Source organism: Astatotilapia calliptera, chromosome 11, assembly GCF_964374335.1.
Source record: "Astatotilapia calliptera chromosome 11, fAstCal68.1, whole genome shotgun sequence".
In the NCBI taxonomy this organism is placed as follows: Eukaryota; Metazoa; Chordata; class Actinopteri; order Cichliformes; family Cichlidae; genus Astatotilapia; species Astatotilapia calliptera.
Window position 1 is genome coordinate 19,843,633 of NC_137432.1, and position 12,407 is coordinate 19,856,039.

A 12,407-nucleotide genomic window follows, 5' to 3' on the forward strand; every position below is an offset into this window, starting at 1 on the left:
AAAAATAAAAAAATTATAAAGTAGGTTGGTTGATCACTGTTTTGCTTGAGGTTAGATCCTTCATTGGGCCTTTAACCTCCCAACTACCTAAAGAAACACACAAACAAACCTAGCAGGCCAAATGTAGACAAGAGCACAGCAGGTAGAGTTGCGCAACACCCCCCTACCCTCCCTTCCTAATTTGGCTCACTGACAAATGGGCTTTTATGCTGGCTGCATAGAGTTTGTGTGATTGTTCTGACCGGCGCAGTGCCAGCAGCAGACTGTCACTTTCAAACCGTCGGGCGTGAGCGGCTCTGACAGAAAGAGAAAAAACTGTATCGGTGCAGAAGGCACTTCCTACTGCTGCTTCGCCACATACAAACAGACCCAGACAGACTGACACACTGACATTTTTCCTGCCCCAACCAGTCAGCGGGAGGCCGAGCTGATACGCGCACAAGCGCGTGACATGACAGGGGAAGTCTGCTTATCCTCACTGTTTATCAAATATAATATCCCGCAACAGGCAGAGGCGACACAGGAGCAACATCTGTCAACAGGGCCCTTCGCTGCGAGATGAGACGGCAAACAGGAACTTTATCCCTTGTGATGCTGTTGAGGCAAATCGGTAACTAGACCCATTTTGTCACGAATGTCTGCTTTCTCTCCGCTTAGATGCAACAGTATCCCTGTGCTTAACCAAGACCTGAGGCTACACAGGCCAACGTGCTCATTATCAAATTAAACAAACGTGCATGGAATATAAGTGAGGTTTTCAGACCCCGACCCCCACCACCACCAATTAAACATGAAAATTGAACACTCCTGCAGACAGTGCTGCAGGCCTATAAAAGATGGAGCCCAAACCTTCTTAAACAATGAAAACTATAAAGAATGTCAGCTAAATAACAAATTGGGGGCATGCTGGTATATAATAGTGAGCCATGAAAATCTTGTGAGCCAAATTAACCTTGATTCATAATATACATGAAGCTTCTGAAATAGGTGAATCACTGAATTACTACTTTTTATAATATCACAAAAGGACTGAATGCAATCTAAACCACTTACTTCCTACTTATGTCATACTTCCTGACCATTACACAAGTCAAATGGTCAAAAGTAGAGCACTTGATAATAGATTAAATGAAAACATATGGACATTGTTATTTAGTATGAACATTTATAAAAAGTAGTGGGCATTTCAAGGCACCAACCAAATGCTCATCATCATCAATTTCTCTATCAAACATAGCAAACAGGAATGCAGCTGCAGAAAGTTAACAACTGTACCCGACAAAAAAAATAAATAAATAAAAATTTAAAAAATAAAACCTTACGTTCCCCATCTTGATTGCCCCTTTACTGCCCCGTTGTACAGCACCTCATAAAGCTCGGGCTTAATCCTCATACAGAGCAGCAGCAACTGGACCGGTGGATGCCTGCCAGCTCAATGCTCTCTGGCTTTATCTAAGGGAGCATTACTGGCCCTGTTTATAAAACATAACAAAATGTGTACCCACAGAAAGTGAACACACATACTTGGAATACAGTAAAGCCAGTACTTCCCCCTCAAAGACCAATTAATGCCAGACAAGAAGGCCCCGCTGAGGTCTACTGACTCAGCACTTCTTGGACACCCCTGTTCGAGAAGGCTCCCGTATCACTGCGTCTGTAGCGGGACCTCCAGTGCCCGAGTAAGCCAGGTGGGGTAAAGTTTTAAGTCTGACAATTACTCTGGTTCTTTTCAAGTCAACTTTTTCTTCTTCAAATGAAAACCTTGTGTGCTTCGAGCATCTATGAAACAATGTCCAAGTGGGTCAGAAAAAAAGCGAAAATAAAGAAAGCAGAGCTGCCCTCGGAGACATGAAAGGATGTGATGAGAAACGCTGAATTTCTGAGGCCTTCAGAGCAAGAACGGATAGATTTGTAATATGTCTGACTTTTGAATAGTTGTCAAACACATCAGAAACACTCAATAAAACCAGCAAGAGCATTTTCAGCATATAATTGCTGGCTTTCTAACAGAAATTACATCTACTACAGCGTGAAATGCGAAAAGGTGAAAGAAAATGCTAAAATAAAATCCACATGCTGAATCCATTATCCAGTCAATAACAGCATTTCATGTTATCCTATAAAGACAAGCCAGGGAATATGTCTTACAATGTGTCAAGCTCGACACATAACTCAACACTATCGCACAACACTGTTTTTCCCCTAAAAGATCAAAACAAATTTGCTACAACTTTTCTATCCATCCTGGTCCTACGAGAACACGTCCCGCATACTCCACCTCCAACTACAGTGCCAAAAAAACAGCGTGTGTGTCAATCTATCACAGCTAGAATACACACACACTCTGCCAGGAACTGTGCAGATATGCCTCTGCACGTGTCTGAACTACATGGTCAGTTTGTAACCAGAAGTGGGGTGGTATCAGAGAGGGGACAAGGGGATTTACGAGTCACAATCTTGTATAGCTGAGCTACATAACGTGGCGTGGAAGTGATTATGGCCCTTAAGCTCCCGTGACATGGATATCTCCTGGCTCTCGCAGCGTTCTGTCAGAGGATCATACTTTAATCTGATTGTAAAGACACTAGGTATGACACAGGCGCCTCAGGAATGTAACCTGTCATTAATATCAATTACAGATGGATTCAATTGCCAATGATCAGGGGAGCTCAGAACTATTGCACTACTCCCTTTTCTAGTAGTAGGTGACTTAGCTTAAAGCTAAAATAGTGAAAGCATGATGAAAGCATCATTTTCGCTTGTCATCTGAAGTTATTGCAGGAGGTTTATTTTGAGATAAACGTGGAAAACCCAGAAAGTAAAAAACAACCGTTGGTTTTGTCTGGCAAGTCAGCTTTTTTTTTTCTTCTTTACGTTAAATACTCGGGTGTTATGACTGCTGCTGACAGATCATATGCAGTAAAAATGAGAGCGAAAACAAAACAAAATGGAACAAGTAAGGGTGAAATCCCTCATCAGACCTTTTATTGGCTCAATAATCATCAAATCAAGAACACTGAGCAGTGGGGGGCGTAATTCTGGGCCCATCAGCACCGTAAAAAGCCAATGAGCAGCACTGCCCTATTTTTACTAAATAATTGGCTAACCACCTTCACCCCCCCCCCAGCCTCCTCAGACAACGCTGTGTGGGTTTAATGACACACATCCATACCAGCTCGTGCCAGCTGGCACAACACCGACCCATGCAGGCTCAGTCTTTGACGAGAGAAGAAGTGGACCACTTTAACCTCACAGCTCTTAATAGCCTCCAATAAGCTCCTAACAATTTCAGCTGGAACTGGGAAAGGCCAGCGCTCCCAACTTCCAACAGAAACACCAAGCCAGAGAGCAGCTTATGAATTTCAAGTTAGACAAATAAATCCATACATGTTTGTGGTCCAACTGACCAGGAACTTTCATGCCAACCTTTGGTTTGTGATCATCTAAAGTGGGCAGTACATGAAGGATGTATCAACATACTGCACAGTACATGAAAAAATGTATGGAGCCAATAAAGTAAATGGCCAAGGAAAATGTATGAACCAGAAGTTAACCTAACACAACTGTGAACTTTTTCTTCATCCAGCTCCAGGAGCTGTGTCAAGCCAAAGCAATATCTACCTACACATTACGCAGAAACAATATGGCTAAATCGTTAGCTGAGTGTTAGGAGGGTGTATACTGTGTAGCTGCCCCAGTGCTCTAAATGAGAACCAAAGTAAAGTCACAAAGAGATGTGGGTGATTACTCATGAGACATGACTAGAACACAAGTGGTTAAGATTACAACCTTGGTGCCACTCGACACAAATAGATCAATTCGATGGAAATTCCAAGATTTTTCAGTCTACTAAAAAAAGGGCACCAGTATCACCACCGAACCAACTTTATAAAATCCTGCAACTGCTACTACTGCAAGGTCTTTTAAAAATACAACAAACACGATCATTTTAGTGACCTGCATGCAGATAAAATACCCTTGAGAGACTCACAAAACCTATGTGAGGAAAATCAGAGTCTCTTTTTCCTAGGAGACTCTCAGGTGGAGTAAAGACCTTCTCCTCTGTTCTTTTAATAGAGGAAGGCACAGTTCAAAAAAGGATCATTCGGAAAAGGGATCATTCATTCTAGATCCAAATAAGTATCATTAGACAAATCCCTTTAATAGTATTAAATTAGGCAAAGGAATATAGTAAAAATGTTTATTAATATGCATTCCCAGTGGCAAGGATTAAATACTATAGCTTTTCCCTCTTGTCTTGCTTCAAATCTCTCTTCCACTAAAAATACTCACATTGTACTGAAATATGCCTGACTGTCAAGATTTTTTTAAGTCAGACTGTTGTAATCAAAAGCTTTAAAATCACTCAGTCCCCCCCCCCCCCCAAAAGAAAAAAAAAGTATTTGCACCGCTATTTGACCACAGCAACAGGAACAATCTATTCCTGGACAATCAAAACCTGGCAAGCATCGTACATTACTGTATCCACCTGCTAGACCGTGCCAGTCCCACTTTAGTTTTCAGCCTGAGTGGCTCTGGCATCAGTCTGAGCAGCACCTTTTGAAGTGCAAGGAATATTAAGGCCAAGTTTTTTAACGCCAGAATCTAGTTTTATTTCAGCTTTTTAAATTCAGCACAGTGTAGAGAATGTTCTTCATTTCGGCGGCTGTGCACATTCGCCGAGAGTGGAGACAGGAATGGCGGCGATTATTATCTTACCCTCCATCCTCCTGAAATCCCTCCAGTTCATCTCGCTGTTCTGCCAGCGTAGATTCCAGGTCCAAGTAGCTTCCATTATGGGACAGCTGAAGGGCACAGTCATCGGGCTAAACAGGAAAAAGGCACAGTCAGCATGTATTCAAAATGCTGTGTTAAGAGATATTTATGAGCATTGACAGTGGAAAGATGCTTTGGGAGCTTCTGAATTGAATGACACACATCAGCTGAACAAATGGCACTGACATCCAGGGGGTTTGAATAACTATTTGTGTTTCACGCCCATGCAGGCACACAACTTTAAAACTACACACAAATGACTCGTAAGAATTTTAGACAAGTAACTTTCTTTAAATATTTTAAAAACTTTGCTGTTTCGATGGCTCCACAGACACATGCGTAGCATATTTCAGGTCTATGTCTGTTCGCCGTGAACCACAGAAGGCTCTTTTATCAGCTCCTGTCAGTGCTCTACAATGAAAAACTGTGCAAGGTTGCAGAGAAGTCATGCAGATTTGAACAAGCTTGGCAGTCTGCTGCCTCTTATCTCGCTGCTCTCCTGTCTGATAAACTATCATCACATATGATGACTTTGCAGAGGAGGTATGATTTGTCTGGTCTTGAATGGTTGTCATCACCAGACTGTGGTCAAAGAGATGAAGAATGAGAGTGACTGTTCACTTGTCTGGTTGACCTCCAAATTGGAGATATTAACCTATTTATATTCAGAGTCTGTCAGCTCCACAGGACAGCGGCTCCAACAGCGAAGCAGAGTAAAGGAAAACAAATACCATTATGGGAGGGCGAACATATGATGCGAGTGCAGAGAGTGGCACTGCTCTGCACCATCAACAATCCGAGTGTCTAAACCAACAACGATTTGTACAAATACGTTGAACTCCAGTAACCTGTCTTTTTTGTCAGCCCTCACTTGGGCTTTGTAAAGCAACAAAGGCAATGATACCCTTCCATAAATACTACTTACATAGGCAGCCTGCAAGAATTTCTCTCTTAATGCACAACACATGTAAACATAAGTTTAACATGCAAAACCATGTGTTTTTTAAATCGGACCAGTTATTGCCTGGTCCGATGCAGTTCAATTTCCTTCCGCATATGACAGTAACTTAATTAAACGTGAAAGAACAACCCTGGGAAAGACATTACAGCTTTGATCTGTTCAGCCACTCTGCATTACTGCACTACAGCACTCAAGGACTGTGTCATATTTGAGAGCTGAAACAAAACATGTGGTTGGTTGGGATAACTTTCAGTCTCTCTCCAACTCACTCTCTGGCTCGGAGCTGTCTTGTTTGCTGCCCAAACCAAACGATTATTGGGAATATAAAAAGATGTAGAAGCGGAGCTGAATATCATTTTTCTAAAGGAGACATCGGGGGATGAGGCAAAACATGGGGTTGACGCAGGAGACAGGTGAGGAGATCGTGCCCTTTCCAAGACATCTGCAAGTCTTATTTGTAGATGTTCTTCAGGTGAGGCAGGGCGTGATAGAAAAAGACTTGCGAGTGAAAACAAGCACATCTATTCTGCACATAGTCGGTAGCGGGAAGCAAGTGATTCTCCAGATTACAAGACAGATTCTGGCCTGACAGGAAAACCAGGCATAGGGGCCCAAGTTAGGCCCATGATTTCTTCTTTTTTTTCCCTTCTGTTTTTTTATGCCTATGGACTGACATGCCTTTGAAAATAAAAAGAGGGATAGTAATATGAAATGTTGCATGACAGAGAAGACACTTTAAATCATACTGTATGGAGTGACCAGTAGCTGGGCCTTAAATAACCTGTAAGAAACTCAACAATCCCAGAAACAACGTATTTTTGTTGAATGTCAACTTTACGTTTCCAAATGTGGTTTCCTTAATGTTTGAAAAAAATATGTACTACATGACCATAAGTCAGTAGAGGTTAGCCTTTTTGTCCATCCATCTATTTTATTCCACTTATCCATTTCAGAGTTACAGGAGGGGCTGGAACACACCTTGGACATGTTGGCAGTCCGTTACAGGGCTAACGCAGAGAGACCGACAACCATTCACATTCACACCTGGAGAGGACTCACACAGGCACAGGGAGAAAATGCAAACTTCCCATGATGCACTGAGCATTTCACCTTCACTCACTTCTTTTCACTCTTTTGTACTTACTGTATATGCCGCTTTGCATTTAACTACTAGTTATTATTAATAATTAAATGGCTCTCGTCCACAGCGTGTCTTTTGTCCTGTCTCCCACCCCTCACCCCCAAGCAGCCTGGTTCTTCCTGTTAAAAGGGAGATTTCCCTTCCCACTGTTGCCATGTGCTTGCTCATGGGGGGGGGGGGGGGGTCATCTAATTGTTGGGGTTTTCTCTCTATTATTATAGGGTCTTTACGTTACAATATAAAGCTCCTTAAGGTGGCTATTCTTGTGATTTGGTGTTATATAAATAAAACTAAACTGAATTGTATAAGCCCTATAATTATGGCTGTGCAAATGCCACTAAATTACAATCCAAAAAACCCAAATACATTATTACAGGTAGATTTATCATTTTGCTATTTTATACTGTATATATTATACTTTAAATTATACTTTACATACTAAAAAAGGCGGATTAGATAACAAGACCAAACAAAATATTTGTACTCTTTCGGCTTCACTCTGTATCACAACCTGAACTGCACAAAACACTGGGCTGAATCTGCAGCTGTAACCAGTAATTAGCCAACTGTGGAACCAAGAAATGCAATTCCCCACACATGGGTTTGACTTGCAGACCAAAATCAACACAGGCAAGAAAAAAAACTTAAAAAAAAAAAAACTTGCAGTGAATTACACAAGTTTGCCATTAACTAATCCCCATCTGTACACCCATCTTTTCTTCCATATAGCCATAAATCTATCCTCTAACCAGTGTCACTTTAGGCGCTCTTTATATAATCAGTGTGGATTACTTCACAGGAATTACAATGTACAACCAAGCCAGGTTGATGCACTTTAAACAGCTCTTAATCCAGGAATAAGTGCTACCAGATTATCAGAGGCAGAGACTTCTTTAGCTGTCTCCTGCCCAGGACTTGAACCCACAGTGGCCCTGTGATGGCCAAGTCCAGAGAAGCAACCACAAGCTCCTCTGCTCACACACTGAGGTCTGGCCTCTCCCTTCAACCACCATACTGTGGTCCACTGACCAGGAAGGCAGTTAAGGCAGAAAGAACTAAAAATAAACACCATGCAATTTCAAAATTAAAACTGCTATCTCACTCCAAATTTCTTTATATTCCAGATGGGAAAGACATTTGGAAAGCTAGCTGTAAGCAGCGATGAGGGGGCCAAGCAGTTCAGCGGGTCATAGCCTGCAGTTTGATCTCATTGTGTTAAAAGTGTGGCTGTAAGCACTGAAGGGAAAAACAAGTTCTCTATTATTATTTATTTATACAAACAAAAAGTGGTGCCAGCACAAGAATCACTGATTTAAAGCAAACAGATCATCAGTTTGGAAACAAATGACATTTTTTGGTTCTTGCTATTTCTCCAAATGGTAAACTGCACTCTGACCCAAAAATGGGTCAAGAGTGTTGATGACATATGAACTCACTTCCTGTTTGGTAGCTCTAATGGAAACAGGGAATATGGTTCACTAGTAATGTGTGTTAACAGAGCTGCAACTTTGACCAGCGGAGTGCTCAACATGTAGACAGGACAACCCTTTTTTTTTTTTTTATTTAATCACACACAGGGGCTGCCATTCACTTGACCAGCAGAAGAAGACAGAGCACAGAAAACGGTAAAGACGTCTATATAGCAACCACAGTGGACTACAAATCAGTTTAGAGGATTAACATCTGGCCACTTTAAAAGCTTCACATTTGCTCGATAAGGTGGAGATGCAATTTGTGATATTTCTGTGAGAGCAAGTGATTTAAAACACATTACACCTGATGCATGAACACAAAACCACAACAGTAACCTTAATTTTCCTGTCCAGTCCAAGGCAACTTTTTCCTTCGATGTGTTCCTCTGAAAGGAGCTGAGACAACACTCCAAATTAAGAGAACCTCAAATCTGCATGACAATGTGTAAAAGAATTCAAAGGGAGCTCTGACAGGCCTGAAGCAGGAACCTACATTTTGCAGCATTTAACATAACTTCTCATTATGGGACAAAAAAATGCAGAAAAACAACTGTCCCACAAACTGAAATTGGTAAAGTGAGAGTCCATTCTTCAAGACCTCGCTTAAATTCTGTTTTTATAAACTGATGCAAGGCCTCTGGGCCACAAAACCCCAAAATACAAAACACAGAGAGAGAAGAAAGTAAATGAAGGAGTAATGAGCTATTGATTTGCCCTGAAAAACTGAATATTTTGAATAACTCTGAATAACGCTGAAGACAATGCATTATTCACTAGAAAACCAAATGTCTGGGTGAGGTGGGAATCACTCCCTTTTACCGAAGCAGCACAAAAGATACCAGATTTATATTATACAAAATGGTCTTCAAGCAGAATAAAAGATACTACAAACTATATTACACTATGATGTACTGTACATAAGACATACCATCACATTTCAAGTGAGTCTCCCACCCTCACTGAGAGTTTTCACTATTAAAAATTAACCTTGTGCAGCTATAAAAATCAGTTTCTACAAACTGATATTCGACTCTGTACAGCTACTTTTCCAAGTTGTCATCCCATGTATAACCCAATCCAGCACACACAACTGATCTCCACTCTGGAGAATGCCCACAGAAAATGACAGTAAAATCCCTAAAACAGCATATGTCAGCTGTTTTGATTGCCCCTGCACCATGTGTTGGTCACGTACTATTTATAACAGAATGGCCTGCACTGTAGGGATAAGACAGCCTTGCTGTATTCACAAGGTCGCACTAAAGTCTCGTTTTCAAACGTCTGATGGTGTGAATCAGGGAGCTGCTTGGTCAAGCGCGGCGACGCAGTTGCGTCACCCACCTGACTGTTTTTGTTTACGAGAAGAACAGGGACTTCCCCCTCAACTTACGGCTAACCACCAATGCCCATGTGACCAAATCTCACTAACCAGGCCCTGCGCAGCCAACCACAGGTACTCCCTCTCTGTCTGCTTTGCGGTCCAGCTGGTCTGCAGCTAAACTGAGACGGTGCAAAGTACATCAGCTCCTTGTTTGTGTTTTTAATTTTGCCCACTTCCTTTTCGGTGGAAAGCGTCCCCATCCCATGCTGCTGGTCAGACTGAGTAGGCTGCAGAATGAGAGCCTGGCTTGTGGTGATCCACAGCATCCTGAGGCTCCTATGACTTATCTCACCAGCTTGACTCAAACAAGATGGAGTACCACTGATCTGACAGAATGAATAAAGACCCAAATTAACTCCCCATTTATGCAACTTTCTACCCAGACTAAGACGAATGCTCAGTAAAAAGACTCAGCCTCAGATGATATGGTCTCTGTGATTTGTTTAAATTTAAAGGTCAGTAGATGGGGCTTCACAAAATCTAATCAAGAGGTAGAAATATGCCAAGACATTTAACTTCTGGAGGCATCCAAAGGGAGAAAAAGAAAATGAGTTTCAGGTCTACTTTTGTCAACTACTGTCTCCAACATTTTGGATCTTGGGAAGGCCATTGTTTGCAACCAAAAAGAATGTGCACTGCTTCACCTCCTCAAAAACCAAGCAGTAAATGGAGCCTGAAAATTGAGGGTGATCAAACACAAATACCTTTCTATTTCAGACTAAAGAAAAGCTGGTTAACAGAGTCAAAATACAAAAAAAGGGGCTAGAAAAAAAACACGTTTGATTAGGAAGACATGTTGCCAAATCAAAATCACAGATCTAATCAAGCCAAGTGGGAAATTACCCTTTTCCATCCGTCAAGAATTGACCAACTGAGCATGATTTGACCCAACCTACTTTATTCTCCACATGGGCTTCCAGTCTGTCCATTTATGACACTGCAAATAGGTCGCCTTCTCCCACAAATAAGTTGGTTTTTTTTTTCCTTTGAGGAGGTTAGATTTTCAAGTCAAACAATCATTAAGACTGCAACCACAAATGTCTTTTTTGCTTATTTGTTTGCGTCTCCTCCTTTGCCAACCACAAACATGATACTTTTTTCCAAACTTTGAAGGAGCACCTAAAGTCTTGGCAGTGCACAGGTGGGTAATTGATGTAAATATTAACCGATGGCAGCCCCTCCCCCACCCCAAATAATAGGTATCTAATCTACGCCTACACCGCCTGGAGTTATTCTGTCTATCACAGAACTATCACGCCGAGAATCAGTAACTATTTGAATGCACGTCTATGCCCCATCAGCATCCCCTATCAACAAAGTGCTTACTAAGACGCTTGCTCATTGGTGAATTGGTTTTGTTTGGTAGTAACACAATCGACCTGTTCAAGCTAATTATTAATTTAGGCGTTGATGTTACATTTTAACTCGTGCTTTTAACGAAACGTGCACAAAAACAAAATCAAGAGGTTAATCGTGCGTTGCATACCTTGTGTGGGGCTTTTAACAGCCTGTGGACTCCAGCAATCTGATTTATCAGAGGGATATCTTCCCTGAAGGTGTACAGAGGCGGTCTGGTGGGCTCGGGGAAATTGGTGCTGTTAAATGGATCAGTATCATCTAAAAACTGCACCCTGCATATAAATGTAGCCATGATGTATCCATGCAAGGCGAGTTTAGATGATCAAAACAGTGGATGCGGCACTACGGTCTCTGACAGAGGCGCAGCCAGCCCCCCCTCCGGACAGCGAACTACCGGCAGGTCTTCTGCAGTAACAAAATCCTGCACCCTGTTATCCTTGGACCTTCCCCATTTGTTTCACTCAGCGTAGATGTGTCAGGACAGTGTGCGCAAAAAGTCCCAAAGTAGAGATCCGGAGTAACTCGCTGAGATGTCACGATTAGTCAGTGCGTGGCGGAATCGAGCGGAGCGCCAGTGTCCAAGGGCATTGCGGGCGGTTGAGGTGCTGAGGCAGACTGCGGACGGCACTGCTACACTTGGCGCCTGGTCTATGGGAAGCGGCTCCCTCCTCATGCATAAAGCCTGAGAAGGGACACTGCAAGCCAGGTCCCAGTCAGCCCGGCCAAACTCGGATTACACGCGCTATAGCGGCCTCCAGTGGGAAAAAAGCAAAACGGATGCTGACAGTCCTTCAACTCGGTGTTGACAAACACACACTAGAGCTATAGTGGACACCAGAGTTATAACATATTTGTGTTTTCTTATTAGTTTTTATTTTTGTTTCGCTTTGACCTTTTAATTCAGTTTAGTTTCAGTGAGTTTCCAGAGTGGATTTTCTTGCTTCAGCTTAAAATATTTAGGTTCAGTGTTTTAATGTTGTTCACTTTTAATGTTTATTACTTTTTCATTCATGGGAAATGCCAGAGATGAGATTTAGGAAAATAATTAGATATTACAATATAAACAGAGCTTTTTGACAGCAGTTGACTCGCAGCCTTGTAGACACCCAAACTTTAATAAACGGATGCTTTAAACCCTCATCATGCAGTTTGTGATAACAAATGTTAACAAATTAGAAACACCTAAACTAAGGATTTATTCTGTAATGTTATTTTATTTTAATTGCTGTTTTAAAAGTTCACAAAAGGTCTAGGTTTTTTTCCTTTTAGATAACAATTTCTTTTCCCATTTAGTTTTAGTTAACTATGATAACCTTG

At 41.7% G+C, this 12,407-nt stretch overlaps 1 protein-coding gene across 2 annotated transcripts in view; it reads right to left on the bottom strand.

The window, feature by feature from the left end:
- Window positions 1–11,709, bottom strand: part of fhod3b (formin homology 2 domain containing 3b) — an 89,653-nt gene extending 77,944 nt beyond the window's left edge. For both annotated transcript variants that reach the window (XM_080307946.1, XM_080307945.1), the window contains exons 1-2: window positions 11,218–11,709; window positions 4,720–4,826 (exon numbers count right to left, since the gene is read on the bottom strand). In XM_080307946.1, coding sequence (XP_080164072.1) covers window positions 4,720–4,826; window positions 11,218–11,382 — 272 coding nt within the window. In that variant the 5' untranslated portion in view covers window positions 11,383–11,709. The remainder of the gene's footprint in view (window positions 1–4,719; window positions 4,827–11,217) is intronic.
- Window positions 11,710–12,407: the final 698 nt, after the last annotated feature.